This window comes from Uloborus diversus, chromosome 1 (assembly GCF_026930045.1).
Source record: "Uloborus diversus isolate 005 chromosome 1, Udiv.v.3.1, whole genome shotgun sequence".
Classification (NCBI taxonomy): domain Eukaryota; kingdom Metazoa; phylum Arthropoda; class Arachnida; order Araneae; family Uloboridae; genus Uloborus; species Uloborus diversus.
In genome coordinates, this window is record NC_072731.1 from 96,631,206 (window position 1) to 96,648,042 (window position 16,837).

Sequence of the window (16,837 nt, forward strand, 5' to 3'; positions counted from 1 at the left end):
TACATATTCATACCTATTTTTTTCTACGTGTTGCAGCGTAAAAAGAAATGAAATTCGTTTTGATGTAATTGTGAGCAATAAAGTTCAGGCTTAAAATATGGATATTTAGAAGAAATAAATGTGTACTTTGGATTATGTAAGTTAAGTAAACCTTTTTTTTTTGTGTGTGTCATTGCTGTAGTTGTACACAGAAACCCCTATCTTGAAGCTAAGAAATAGTTACTTGCATTTAGCTTTGCAAATTCGTCTGTTAAATTCACTTATTTTATAAATTTATGCGGCTCATCTAGAGAGTCCCGAATGAAAGTGAAAAACTAGTGTTTCGTAGCGAAAATAAAAAGTCACGAAAGGAGAAATACATATGTATTCAAGCAGATGAAAAGAATAAAATCTTAAATCTTGCATTTTGGTCCTCAATAATATCCAAATCACAAAGGCTTGATGCTACAGATTGTGGCGTCGAGTGTATTAGTATAATACCGCAAGGAATTATGTCAGAAGGTAACGTATTAATATAATAGAAGAGTAGAAGGAGACATATTAACATAGTAGTAAAAAGGAGAATGCGTTAGGGAGCAATAACCCCCCATGAAGAATAGAATTCCGCACGTCAGAGCCAGAGTAACGTAAATCACATAATCGTTAACTTATAGACAGAGGGGAAGTAATGTTTGTCTGATTCATGCAAAGGATAGGACGAGTGCCCTTTTAACACTATTAAAAAATTACAAAGGATTTTTTTCTTTTTTTAGAATTACATGCACACGACTCGATGCAGAATAGGATTAAACATACAACGCACTCTAACATAGAGCCAAGCAAAAACGCTATTTTTCTCTCGAAAAAATTACAAAAATCTGCATCTATCTACCTCTTTCCTTTTGTGCATCTATTTGTATGCCCATCTATCTTTCTATCAATTGTGAAACATTCCTTGCTACGCCACTGCTCACGAAAGGGCACTTTACTTGAAAGTCTGTTTTTTTTTGCACCAACTATATATCAACTATCATTCAAAAATACGTTGGTGTCGTCCCTGTTGCTATATACACATGATTTAACTTAACACCAACAGCGGCTACTTTCCTGTCCTATTTTACGACAAAGCGAATCAAATCATCGTCCTCTGACTCACAGTACAGTTTAACACGGACAGGGAAAACAACAATGCATTTGTTGCTGTAGCGGCCGATTTGGAACCAGTACAAGTTATAGTGAATTCATTCACATCACGACGGCGCAAAAAGTCAGCGCAAACTTCCAAAGCACTCAATTTCTACACCACTTCATTGACGAATCTATTAAAGTTTTTATTTCATCGAAAAGTAAATAAATACTTTCCCAAGAGCGCTGAGATACTTGCACTTTTCGATGACTTTATTAAGAAAAGATAAACCCTCGATGTTACTTTGATACTCATAGCAATTTGCTCATAGTAACAGTCTTATTCTACAGACGTAATTTATTGCTTTTATTGTGGGCAGGGCCGGCTCTAGTAATTTTGTCGCCCCAGGTGATGTTGACAAGTGCCGCCCCTCGTCTTAATATATATATATATATATATATATATATATATATATATATATATATATATATATATATATATATATATATATATATATATATATATATATATATATATATATATATATATATGTATATATATATATATATATATATATATATATATATATATATATATATATATATATATATATATATATATATATATATATATATATATATATATATATATACAAGCAATTTGAGTTGCAAAAGAAAAAAAACTAAAGAACCAATTTAAGTTTTTCATTTTCTTTTTTTTTTGCCTCCTTACATTTTGCCATCATGAAATTTGCCGCCCCAAAAATCTGCCGCCCTTGGCGGTGGCACAGGTCGCCTACCCCAGGAGCCGGGCCTGATTGTGGGTACAGTCTACCATTGGATATTAACGGTTGTGGAAATAAATTCATTGTTTCGGAATTTGTCATAAAATATCGTTATTAACAGAAACCATTTCAAGTTTCAGTCAAACGAAAACAAGCAAATTTTCCTTAAATCTATTATTTTTCCGCTCTTGGGTTCAAATGAAAAACTTAATACTTGATGAAAAATATTGATATTTTTAACCTCACATTATTGTTTTAAAAATGCAGATCAATTTTGACTTTGACCCCAGTGAGACATTTCGACAAGAGGAATGAAAAAAAAAATACATATTTTGTAAAATTGCTATTTTTAAAGCGATATGTTGGCCGGACAACTAACGACATAAAGTAAGCTACTCGTAGAAAATAAAAAAATAAAAAACTTTCGAAGCAAACCCTTTTCTACTTATTAATTGACACCATTTTACATCTGCTAAACTCAATGAAGCCAAATGGCTCTTTTAAAAGGAACACATTTTTAAGCAACATAAACACTATTGCTTGTTATCTTCTATTCGAATTACATTTCAAAAAAGTTGGCAACTGCTATACTCTGCTGCTCTCTATCAGTCTTTTACCAGCTTGACTCTACAAAACTTATCAGAGCTTAATGGGATGCTAACGTTACCCATGCGTTACGCAATAGGGTACACTTTCAACAATAAATATCGGTAGAAAAGTACAATCAGCTTCTGTATACGTGATGTGCAGACAAATGTTATGATTAATCCCGTTCCTAAGAAGATCTGGTGGGGGAACTCGTGGTACCCCAGCGACATTTGCGTGTAGATAATTGACATTGGTCGACCAGTGAAATAGTTGGTCAAGGCCACCTTGCCCCAAGAGTTGTCCATCGAAGGACGTCCACGACTACGACAGATTCAGCAGCGGATGACAACGGATTCGCAGAGTGAAAAATGGAAAACATTCCATGGAACGAGAACGGGGTGGAACCGGCCGATTGTTTCCGTACCATGAACCTAGCGGAAACTATTGCGATTAATATGCTCAGGGCATCTTGTGTGCAAAGATGGTTATCGAGTTGTAATTGAAAGCGTTGGCAGGGAAGAAATCACATCTAGGATCTCAAACTTTCAAGAAAAGCATTGTCTAACGGTTTTTGCAAAAAGAAATGGTTCATTCTTCTCTTCCTCGAATGAGAAATGCAAATTTTACATTAAATGCTTAGAAACATTTAATTTAACTGCAAGACTTTTTTTTCTCTCACAGTAAAAGCTGTAAAGTTGACCACTCTTGTAAATTGATCACCTGTCTATCTTGATCAACAATATGCACCAAATTAGCTAAGAATCTTGTAAAAAATCTCTTTGCAAGTTGACCTCTAAAGTACTGCACCGCAAGTGGTCAACTTAAATAGGATTCACTATATTTATGTGGGAATAATGGAAAAAGTATCTTATTGAACAAATATACCATTTCTAAGAAAAATATTTCCTAAGTATGTATGCTGCAAAAAGTTTTCCAATGGTACTCAAAAAATTATCATTTAAACGTGCCTGAAAATACTATAAGGAAAGTGAAAAGTTTTGTCCAATTTCAGCTGCCATTTTTTCTTCGACCCCAATTATTTGCCGAACGAAACTTCTGTTTCTTAAGTGGCACTTCTTAACTACCATTTTCAATTGTGAACTGTACAACCCTTCACTCTTTGCCAACTCTTTATTCTTGATATCATATTTTGGAACTAAAACTTTCTTTGGTGTTTTTCTCTGTACTGTGCAGGTTAAAGTCCATAAAGGCAAAAGCAGAAATTTAATTATCATCATAAAAAGCTTCAAAAACTCACTAGTTCATGATATTTCAGTTTTCTGAGAAGAGTAAAAAAAAAGTCACTAAAGGTAATCCATCCCAGTTTTTAAAATCAATGGAAAGGTAATAGCCACTGTTTGTTCAAAATATGCAATCGTCACTACATTTTGCATTGCTTCCACATTTTTGGTAAATCTCCATTTTCTTCCTAATATCTAATCTCATTTCATAACATTATAATAAGTTAGTAAGCTGGTGGTAAACATTCAATCGTTTAATTTTATTTTTCTACATCCATTTTGTTCCTTTCACGAATAGTTTTAAGCGCTACGATCGATAATCCATAAATTAAACGGAAAATTCATTACATACTACTATAGTTTTATGAAATGTAAAGGGAAAACCTTTTCTTTTGTTAATAAATACTTGCTTCAGCATATCTTAAAAGAATCTGTTAGGGCATTTAAGTAAATCGTATTCATGAGTTAAACGAGCAAACATCAGTTCCACATTTCTCATTCTAATTTAAATGTTTTTTTTCTTATTTATTTATTTTCTACCTTATCTGCTTCCTACGATTTTTGCCATGTTATGAGCTATGTCTTTCCAATATTTATTCATTTAACTAAATGCTGAAATCCAACAGTCACTTTCTGTATTTATTTCCCATGACATCTTTTTAAAGAGATATGGCCGAGAGTTTCTTTTGTTTTGCTAATAATGTGAAAAATTAGCAGCAAAAAAAAGTAAATAAATGCAGACGTAATTTCATAGGCAAAACTGAAATACTAAATGGAATTTGGATGAATTCAGAGGTAAAACTTACGAAATAATTGAAAATCTCATAGTAACATTAATATTGTAAAATCCAAATAAAACGAAAGTAAAATGTTTTATCAAATTCGCGTGAGGGAGAGAGATTATAATCATCTTTTTTCGTTTGAGCGATCTCCCACTTAAGAATGTCTGACATAATGAATTATTATTTTTATTACTACTGTTATTATTATTATTATTTTCTAAAATATGCTTATTTAATGAAACATGTTATTTTGAATTGATTCACTAAAGTTATTTACATCTATACTGCCGTGCTAAGCGCAAAAGTCGTATCTGAAGCTGAAATCAAAATGAGAAATTAATTTTTAAAGTTTTACACCTCCATACATTTGATTCATGTTATACTTCATCAGAATTTTTTAAAAAATATTTCCCATTCACAAATGACCATAAAACATTGGTATGGGTAAAATATGTTATACGGACCCAACATGTGACAATAACTCAATTTTGATAAAAAGTGCAGATACGAATTTTATGCTTAGCAGACAGTGTAAATAAGTAATTTTTCATCAAGACGACTAAATTTTATGCTAAGCTGTTTCATGATAACAATTTCACGTAAAAAATCTATTTCCTTGGATAATTCAGTTTTTATCACATGCTTTTCACATACGAAATAATTTAACTCAATTATAAACTTCCAATAATTATATGTGTGAAATTGATGCACTCTTCGTGTGATTTGATGTTTTTACACCATCAAATGAATCACGAATATTTCACCCAGACCATCCATCGCCATAAAACAGAGTGAAATAACGGCTAATGAAATGAAGCAAAAATCAATTCCATTTAATCAGCTGTCACATAATGTAGGAAACGATTCTACTGTTTCTACAAAGAGCAGCGAAAACCCGTACCTTACTACTGTTCCCGAATGGATATCGGGCGGGGTTCTGCAAACAGGTGTAGTGAACAGAGGCAAGTGCTACTGTCTGTGTGACCATGTCACAGTGCACCGGGTGTCATAAATCGCCTTTATGCCGTTTGTCATGCTGTTCTTTTTTGTCCAGCCTATCCGCCTCTGCTTACCTATCTAGACGTATTTGTGTCAGTGATTGCAGTTCGTCTTCCAGTTTTATTTATGGGTACTGGAAATTTTAGTCATTTGAATATGAAATACTTTAGAATAGGCCATATTTTTCTCCACTTTTGTTCCTTGGCAGATCCTTTCAAAAGATATTGATAACTATGTAGGTTTTGCATGGCAAAAAGTGTTAGCCAATTTGCATTTTCGGCAGTTTTTGGTATTCCTTCAGCATTAGCATACTTTGTAATAAGCTTGTAGTTAAATTTTTTGTTAGAAAAATTTAATTTTACACACTGTTGAAAGTTTTGAGAAGAAATTTCAATGATGTTTTAGAGCTAAAATTTTTTTAAACAATTAAAAAAAAAAAAAATCTCATTCCGTACTGAGCGTAAGCAAGAACTGATATACTGATATAAGGGGAGAGCTGAAGGGTCCCGGGTCGCTTTCAAAATGAATTAGAAACTACTTATTGTTAATAAGGATTCAAATGTTAAGTTTGAGCACTTTTTGGAATAAATTCTATACACTCACCTGAGCGTAAGTTTGTTGCATAAAATTTGTTTACTCGCGTTTTTTGTTGTAGGGAGTTACTTCTTCCCTGTAGAAAGAGAAAATAATTACATGAAAAACGGCAAAATTATGTACAGAAGATTTAGTAAAGTTATCAGATTAGAATATTTGTTCATCTCCTGGTTGTTAATTTCCGTGGAAAACGAAAGCAATTGGGAGCGAAAAATGTAGGGAGACAATCTTAAAGGAGTAATGAAGTCCTTAACAATAAACAAGTCCTCCTGATCTACGTATATCAAAATCTAAAGTCACTGACTCCTGAGGAATTAAATTTATTGTTCGGAAAAACTAGTAAATGGCAATTAGAAATTGGCCAAGAGTAAAAAGTAAGCTCAGTTCAACAATTAAAAAAATAAATCTACTGCATTTTTCAATAAAAGATATTTTTTTAAAACTACTTCTCGAATCAAAATGCTTGACGACGTAACTTTTTATGAACTATATCTTCATTGTAAGTGCATAACTAACGTCTCTAATAGTGGAACCACTAAATGACCTTCAATAGCATGATATGGCCTATTTTCAGGCTCGATTGTCTCATTTTAACGCAAAAGATAAGTCACAAATTAGAAGCATTTCACAAGAATACTTTTTTACCGCTTCGACTCTCGGCGACCCTGTACAAGAAGTGTGAAATCACAAAATTTTTGTAACAATATGCTTATGTGGTTTTGCATGACATGTGATAAGGGAAGGAGAGGGATGAGGTTATGGTGAAGTGTGACACTTTGCAACCAAGGGGAGGAAAGTGTCAAACATGGTGAAAAAAAATTTGTTGTTGTTGTTTCTTTTCCTATGGTTGTCTGAAGAATATCCAGCAAATCGCTGACCCTTAAAAAATCAATAACAAGAAGGGGAGGAGCAGAAGCGTATATAAGCCTTCTTTGATAAGACCCAAGCAGTCCAGGATGTGCTCGGCTGAGGCCTGCTGAACCCTCCGCTTGGAATATACCGCAAAAGTTTTTCTGCTCTCACAAAATGAGAAGATTCTTCGTATATCCGCTTGCAAATCTATCCGCTTGGAATATACCGCAAAAGTTTTTTTGCCCTCACAAAATGAGAGATTCTTCGTATATCCGCTTGCAAATCTAGAAACTGCCGATTTAGACGCTCTTTCACAGTTGAGATCAAAAGAAGAGTCCGGTTCCCTAGCCGCATACCAGTGGTGGGAGGGAAAGATCTTCCACTCCTTTGATAGGTGACGATTAATTTTGGACTAGTGCTCTGGAGAAGGGTGTCGAGAGACTACAGCACTTCTTGGTTAAGCGATCTGCTTACTCGTTTCCGTAGAGAAAAAAAAAAAGTACATCATTTATGAACATCTCCTAACGCCATTTGCATATAAAGTACTCGCATGTTTAGTTTTTATTCCGAAAACAAAACAAAAATACATTGACAGATTATTTCCTTAATAACTCAAGTTGGTATATTTATAATTTTTCAAGCTTCTTCACAGCCGAACCAGAAGCGAACCAACAAATCTCAAATCTGTAAACAACTTAACAACTTTGGTCTATTCCCATAAATTTAATCATGCAAATTAAGATACATTTCCATTCGCAACTTGAACTATATTTACAGCCAGTGCCATCTGCTTCAGGCAAGGATAAAAGAAATAAACATATCATCTGGAACATTAACAGGTTTTTGCCTTTGTTATTTCCATGCAGTAAACAGGAAGCGTAGAAAATATTTTTTCATATCCTTATTCAATTCTAGAAGGTAATGGGTGCAGATGATTAAAAAGAACGAGGTCTGTTGCCACAATTTTACATTTGTACCCCAAAGAAAGAATAAGAAATAGATTAAACACCTATTGATTTCAACCACACGTTTTAAACTAATTTATTGAGCGAGTAAATACAAGTATCGCGAGCAGAAACTGATGTTTTTACGAATGCTATATGTAGATTTGTTGCCTCCTTCATTATTTAATTGTTTGAAAAAAATTCTTTAGAAAATATTCCGAATGACTTTGCTAATATCTTTGATGGTAGTTTCTTTTACTTTTTTTTTGTACATATGTACAGTATTATTCGCTATCTCTTGAATTGAAGAATGGTACACCGGAAAAGTTGAATTTTGATTTTAAATGACCCACAAAAAATACTATGAACACTTTTTATTGATTTATGAAAAAAATAAAAAAACAGGTTGAGCTTGAATTCTTAATATGATATAAGGGAAACCGCCAACTGGGTGTACCGGTTTTTCCTACCCTTTTCATCCAACTCAGGGGCTTGGATTGGTTCCAAAAGTAACGAACTGGATTTCTTTTCCTAGTTTAAAAGTCATAGTGAATTTACATAGACTGCTGGAATTTTTTTCGAGCCTCATGCTAAAAACATGCCCGTCATTTCGAATTTTTCCAGTTGGGGGGAAGAGATTATAATACTCAATGGTAAATTGAACCAAAAAATAGCGAAAACCACGTACTACATACATAACTTTTTCAAAGTCAGGGGGCCAACTGACCCTCCTAAATGACAGGGCCAGTTAAAAATCCAGAATGTCAATCGCAACCCGTTTATTTCAACGAACTTTCATTTCTTCCCTTTACATCGATGTTTTTTCAATACGTTAATTTCGTCAAAAATTAAAAGAGATCGTCTGAATTCTTTTACACTCAAGCAGTGTTTCTTGCAGACTTTTTGCTCGGGGAGGGGGGGAGGGCAAGGGCATATTTAAAGGGGCGAGGCACTTTGAGAGTCTGAAGGGGTTCAAGGGCGTATTTAAGTAGTGGAACACGCCCCCTCCCCCACCCCAAGAAATAAATTCAAAATTACCAACTCTGAATAATTTTATAATATCAATTTGTAAAGTTACCTTCATGTTTGGATTACCCACCCCTTTTGAAATAAATCCCTGTATGCGTCCACGAGCGAGACAGTATGAGTTTAAAAAAACACTCCTGGTTCGTTATATTGTTCCCATAAAAATGTAACAGATCAAAAGTCTGACAGTACTGCAATATTATGAAAAACGGAAAATTTTGAAAATACAAAAATAAAAGCAATGAAAACATGAAAATGTACACAAAATCACTCAAGCAAGAAAAATATTATCAAGTTTAGTATTGACAGTCCTCCGTCACACTGCAAATGCATAAGAAACTTTTAAATTTATAAAACACTCCATGAAGCATGAATATCGTGTAATAAAAATAATTAGAAACTAAGCACATTTACAGAAACAAATATTTGTTGAATTGTTTATTCCTTCTGAAGTTGAATTTTGTTTAACTAAATTGTCTTAGATGTGACTGACAATAACATGCAATAAAATAAAAATTGCAAATAGTGATTGATGAACAATAACTCTCACTAAGTTTCACAGGAAAAAAAGACAAGGAATATGATTCGAGCCTGGATTATAAAAATACAAATATAAATGTGACGACCAGCTACAGGCTCTTGGCCCAGCTAGGCTGGTCCTAATTAATTTATTAGTCCTTAATGAAGATCAATGGCCCTCTTAAAGCTATCCACCCCGTTGCTCATTACCACCTCTTCCGGTAAGCTGTTCCAAGTGCCCACAACCTTAATAGTAGTTTTTCCTTATTTCCAGGTTAGCCAGAGATTTGAACAGGGTCTGTCGGGGTAATTTGGTTATAAAAATGGCCTACTTTGCACTTTCCAATCCTGTAATAAATTTGTATCTACATATATTTTTTCTTTTTCTTGTTCAAGCTTAACATTATGACTTTCCAGAATAGTTTTCTACAAATTACATGTTAATAGATCCATTTGCATATAAATGGCAAACATAAGTTTGACTATACCCAAATTACCCCGTGGATGGGGGAATTTGGGTATAGTGATGGTTAAAGAGCAAAGCATGGTTTTAATAACAATCTTACTTATTTTTTTCAAACTTAGGTTGAATGTAGGTACAATAGAAATAATGGGATAATATGAGTACTAATTTTTTTTAAGTATTAAGATGAGATTTAGACTGAAAATAGCACAATATAGCAAATCGTTAATGGACGGGAAGTATTTTTTTGTTACGGAACATTTAAGCAAATTTAAACAACCTTCCAATTCATTTTTAGCATATATTGGGTGATGAGGATGCACATATATGCCTATGTTTGAAGTCCAATAAAATTATTATTTTTCCTTCTGATTGGTAAAATGCAATGTATACCCTAATTACCCCATGATTTTAAATCATTAATTACATGAAAACTAATTACGTTAAATGTTTCAATTCAATGTCAAATTAAAGTAAGCATATGTAATGTCTACATACCTAAACTTGAAAAACATAGATTGGCAGGTTAAATATAAGCACTATTTGGAATTGGTTGGTTTGCATTGCATCGACATCACCAAAACGTTTAATTTATTTTTTATCAATTTCGAAAAGGGTGTCGGCAACATTTTTTCAGCATATATTCATAGGCAAGGATGATGTTTATAACTGTGAATTTTTGTAGGGGTATCAAATGAATAGTTTTCATTTTATTCAATAAAATATACCTTATACCAAATTACCCCGACTACCCAAATTACCCCGACGGACCCAAGCTTAAAACAATGACTTCCTGCTTTCCGTGCAAAAATTTAATCCATTAACATCATTCATTTTGATAAATTTAAACAACTGAATCATGTCCTCTCTGATCCTCCTTTGCTCCAGGGTATACATATTAAGCCTACTGGTATCATAATCTAAATCTGAAAGTCCCCTTACTAGTCTAGTTACACTTCTTTGAACCCTTTCAATACACAGATATCTTTCCTTAGATAAGGCGACCAAAACTGCACAGCACACTCCAAATGGGGTCTTACTAAACTCCTATATAAAGGCAGAAGAACCTTCTTAGATCTTTTTGAAATAGATCTATTGATAAACACAAGCATTCTGTTGGCTTTGTTACTTGCAATGCTGTACTGTTGACTAAACTAGTTTAGTCAGAAGTCCTGATTTATTAAGATACCCAGAACAATAACATTTTCTGCCTGACTAATGATTGAACCCTGTAAACGATAACTAGTACGCTTTTTTCCATGGTTTAAGTGTAGCACTTGACATTTCCCTACATTAACTGCAATACCCCACTTATCCGCCCACTTAGTAACGTAATCTAAATCCTCTTGAAGTTATTTTACCTGTTCCTCATTTTCTACAATCCCCATAACTTTTGCATCATTGGCAAAACAATTCATGCTTCCAGAAATATTCTCATTGATATCATTCATAAAAATAATAAACAAGAGAGGCCCTAAAACTGAACCCTGTGCAACCACGCTTAAAACATCACTCCATTTAGAATGATTTCCCTTCACAACTACTCTTTGTTTCCTTCCTGTCAGTCAATTTCTAACTCAAAGTAAAGTTTTTTCTCCTATTCCTATATCAGGTAATTTGCTGAGAAGAGCAACATGCGGTACCTTATCAAAAGCTTTTTGAAAATCAATGTAAACAACTTCCACACACTTTTTGTTATCTAAAGCCAAGGTAACATTGTCGTAGAAATGCAATAAGTTATTAGCACACGATTTACCTTTCTTGAACCCATACTGCAACCTAGTCAACAGACTATTTGTCTCTAAGCAATTCATAACATTAATTTTGATCAGAGTTTCGAAAATCTTACAAACCACTGAAGTCCAACTTACAGGTCCCAAGCATTAACCCTTAATTCCCAGCGTTACCTATAGACTCTTTCTTGAAGAGAGCGGCGTTATTTTAGCCAGTTTCCAGTCTTCTGGCACTGTCCCTGAGTTATAAGAAGCATTGAAAATAGTTGAAATAACATTCACTAATTCCTCTGCACATTCAACTAAAATTTTTGGATAAATATTATATGGTCACAGAGCTTTAGTTGCTTTAATTTTTTTCAAATGAAATAGAACCTCCTCTCTGGAAAACACAAAATTCTCAAGCTGCATAATAGCTTGAATCTTGCTAGTGACAACTGTTGAGATACAGTTATCGTTAAACACACTGGACAAAAAATTATTTAGAACATTTACACTAAAACATCATGAAAAAATGCATCCATATATATGCACTAAAAATACTTAAAACATTCACTAAACACTAGAAAATATGCTCGAAACACGAAAAAGATATTTGCTCTTTTTTTTAAAACTTACGTAAAGAAAGAAGTGAAGAAAAATCTTGTGAAAAACGCAGTAATATGCATTTTTTTTTCAAATTACCATTTTTATGCACTTATATGCACTAAATGTCGAAAGGTGCCAAATTAGCGATTACATATGCACCTATGCAAAAGACGGTTTTGTAATATGTGCAAAAAAAAGTAACTAATTAAATAAATAAATAAAACTAAAGTGAAAAAGATACCTGAAAGAAACACTACCCTCAAGTTTACGCTAATGCATCAGGTGAGTAATGATCTTCTCTCATCTAAGTAATGCTGGTTTGTAAGACATCTTCTGCGCTTGCCCTGATAGATAGAATGCACGATTGATTAATTAGTCTTTCCATCATTCCAACTTAAAGTTTTTCCGCATGCAATCTTCTTTTATTATTTTTCTACAAAGCTGATTGTTTCAAAGTTCTATTTTTCTTCTTTATGAATGTTTAAAAACGGGAGCAATCACGTCTCTTCTAAAATATTGGTCCAAGGGATCGTTCACAAATGATATCACGCTTGGAGGGGGTTATGAAAATTGATTATATATCGCTAAGTGGTCGCCAAATTATAAAAACACTTAAGGTTGCATTGAAATTAGATTTGATTTGTCCCAAACAAACGTGTAAAAGGCCCCTTTTGAAATGTCCAAATGCAACCAAAAGGGAACGTGCACATTTAGACGCCACTCAGAGTCTACATACGAAATTTCAGAATCGGCAAACCTTTTCTGAATTGGAGAGAAACATACATGCGTACATACGTATACACACATACAGACGTCACGAGAAAACTCGTGATAATGAACTCGAGAATTGTCAAAAAGGATACTTCGGGTGTCCATACGTTCTTAGGTACATATACCTGCAATGGCGGACGGATCGAGAAAACCCCTCAACATTCATCCAGGGGTAAGCGAAATGAAAATTTAGGCCGATATCAGAGTGAAAATGTTTTGGCGATTACAAAATACTTCTTTTATTATGTAAAAGGATGTTGCTGCCGAATTTGGTTGTTTATCATGTTAAATTAACCCATGTTCTTCAAAGTTCAGAGGCCACAGGATGTTGGTTCACTTTAGAATTGTTATTTTAAATTAATTACTTCGCTGTTTTGTTAGTAAAAACGATCAACTGATGTAAGAATAAAACATTTCTTACGCTAAACGTGACAATTGATTACTCGTAGATTACTAGAATATCGGCTATTGACGTGATGGTTAGACGCTGGTTTTTTACGCCTGTGGACCCAGATTCTTACCTGGGGTGGCCAGTCGGTGGATTTTCGAGATGCAGAAAATTATCACCGCCCATGTCGTATGATTATGCTGCATGTAAAAGATCTCTTGGATATTCGTTTGGCTTAGAATTTCATCGGCAAAATTAAAACTCCTAGTGCAATTTCATTTCAAAGAGAGCCCAGATGCCTCCATCTGGTGGAAACTGGGCGTTCAAATTATCCGTGCCATTGACATCCGCGCATTAATGGTGGCACATGCAAGACGGATGCCGTATCCTGGGATCGCACTAGGTTTACTAAAAGGCTAAATAGCCTAAAAACGCAGCTCCCATTAGACGAAAAAAAAAAAAAAAAGTTTACCAGAATATTCGATTAAAGTAAGCCGAAATGACGTAGGAATGCAAAAAGTCATGGATTTCTCTTTCAGCTTCTATTCCATTTGCCTGCACTGTCCATTCATTGTCAAAGCTGCTTATCACGACACACTCAACAGTTTGATATTCCAGCTTGCCTGTGGAATTGATACCATTTTTTTTCCTGAGATTTATCAGATCATCTTATGAGCAAAGCTTGCGTTTAAAAAGGTTTAGTATGTGATTAAACGTCATTATTTTGAGTAGGTGTGAAATAGCTGCATATATTTCAACCTAACCGAAATCCAGGAAATCTGATTCATTTCCGGAGATTATTTTCATGAGCAGGTAAAAAGTAACTTTCGTGAAAATAACATTTTATGTTTGCATTTCATTGGTTAACACTGATTTTTTTTTTAAATTATGATTTAGGAAAAATAAAGTTCCATTAAACAAGAAAAGTTTACTTATTTTATTCACGTTTTGAACTGTAAATTCAAATACTTTGCAGCATGCTTTAAAGGGCATCAATCCTTTGCTTATTTTTACGAATTAATAATAAATTTGTTAAAATACGGTAGGCGTAGTATTTTACTACTGATGTCACTGTGAAAAGTATCTAAAGATCATCCATTTTCGTATCAACACCGCACGGCATCTTCAAACAACTGTGTTTGGTGCAGATATTTATCACATTGATTATGTTGATCAGTATTAGCACTACATAAACTGTTATCATGTTCTTAGGTACGTGAGCTTTAGTGTGTCTAAAAGCAGAGTGTTATTTTCAAGAATTTTGTTTTTAAATTTTTAAACAAAAACACTTGATTTGGTATTAAAACTGCTATGATTTTTGCTATGATTTATTTACAACGATGTTCAAATGTAAATTATCTTTTTTGAATATCATACATAAGTGAATGACTTTTCGTAATAGTATAAAGTATAAACAAAATATTCATCTTGAAATACATTTATCTGAGTTTTATTTCTTTTATTTACTCTAGGACATATCTTTGAACAACCAGAAATCATAAACACTCATTTAGAACCAGGTATATGGTAAGTGGAAAGATATTGTTATTCTTAAATTAATTTGAAAAGTTTCTATGTGAACTTGGATTTACATTCCGAGTCATCTGTGCAGTAAAAAAACGGATTTGAAATTTAATTCATATGCACCAGCCTGATAGTTTTTCATTAGTTTAGACTTGCATTATAAATAAAATTGCGAGATGTATTTAAAAATTGCAATCTTTATCTTCTACACCCTTTACTTTTACTTTGAAATAAATAAATAAAAGGATAAAAAATTGAAGAGCAAAATGGCTAACCATTTTTAAAATATGCAGTATTTCATTTAAAGGGGTTCATATGGCCTGCTTTTCCGGTAAAAGTAAACTTGTAAGTTATATAATATCCCCTTTCCAACTACGCTAACAAGTGTAAAACAAAACCTTTTGTAAGTAATGCTGAGTTTTAAAATTTTATCAGAAATCAAACACCTATTTAAAGACTTTAAAAAAACTTCTACAGTTACCATATAGCGAGAATACTGATGAGTAATATTAATTTGAATGCGGAAAGAGCGAAAGAACAAGTTAACATTTCTACATAATTTTACGAAGCATTCCACTATCGTTGACCATTATTATGGAACGCCAACATCGTACCATAACTTGAGTATAACGTTCAGATCGTTGCCAAAATATTTTATTCTTTTGTTCTTGAAAGAACTTTTCTGGAAAGTAATAAAACCACAAAAGAATATCCTAATTTTATGGTTTAATGTAGGTGGTTAAATACACAGAAATCTCTCGATATGTAGAGAGTTTTCTGTGTATCAAAACCAAAGATATTATTCCTTTACCACAAGTTCTCAAATGATGGATGCGAGGCTCTTTGGCTAAACAAATATTTTCATATGTGATGCATAGATACAGGCACAAAATTTAAGGAGTCAAGGGAGGGGGGGGGGAGTCAATTCCTTCCCAGGCTTGAAAAATAAATGTTTCCATACATAAGTGTGTGGTTTTTCATGTTTTTCGATAAAATTTGCATTGCTTGCCCCAACCCCCGGAAAAGTTTGAAATGATGGTCCTGTATAGGTTACTAGTTAGTTCGAAACCTTGTAAATGTCGACATTAGCCGGTAAATTTCTACGATAGCCGATGAATGTATGCATTCCTATAGCTAAGACATCGACCAGATCGAATATGTCCGGTGAATCACCGATGAATGCTGACATTGTCTAATTTCGGACAGTCACAGAATTACTGTACACTACTACTAAATGAACTATGGATTCACGTCACGCCCTTCTTTTCGTGGAAAGCTTGCTAGCTCAATATATTGCCTGTATATTAAGCTATAATACTCGTAGTTTGATTGTTTTTAAATTTTAACGCATATTTTTTAATTAAGAAATGCGTTAAATGAAAAAAAGGCTGCCCACAAATGATGTCACGCTTTGAGGAAGGAGGAGAGTTCATAAAATTGTGAGTTTTTGACGGGGGGGGGGGGGAGATGAAGAATGACACTTCGTGACAATGGAGGGGAGGGGGTCAAAAATGTTGAAAAAAGTGAGACATTATTTATGGACCCCCCCCCCCCCAAAGAAAACTGAGTTTTCTAATCTACATATTACTTGTCAGATACTATTGTAGGCTTTGAATTTCACACTATTATCGGCCATTTATACCCTAAGCACTAAGCATTTACACACGAAGCACGTATACCTGTATATCCCATACGCTTAAATAAAAGGATACTTATTGTTTTAAATTGAGTATTGTTTCTATCAAAAAACCGGACTGACTGACAAGAATTGTATTCTTATTTCGACTCGTATGAACGAAAGAAATGCTTGGACTGACTGAATTGTAGTTTTGAAATTTCTGGAATTGATCCCTTAAGGGAAAAGCGATACGACGAAGGTGTGCTTCAACTTTCGTACCATTAATGAGAACGAACTTTCGTAGTTTTTATTTGAAAT

The 16,837-nt window shown here is 33.7% G+C and overlaps 1 protein-coding gene across 1 annotated transcript in view; it reads left to right on the forward strand.

Moving 5' to 3' along the window:
* The window catches only part of LOC129232853 (RNA-binding protein fusilli-like), a 130,437-nt gene that overhangs the window by 77,831 nt on the left and 35,769 nt on the right, over positions 1-16,837 (forward strand). Inside the window, exon 5 of the mRNA XM_054866989.1 lies at positions 14,850-14,904. Within this exon, the coding sequence (XP_054722964.1) occupies positions 14,850-14,904 (55 nt within the window). The remainder of the gene's footprint in view (positions 1-14,849; positions 14,905-16,837) is intronic.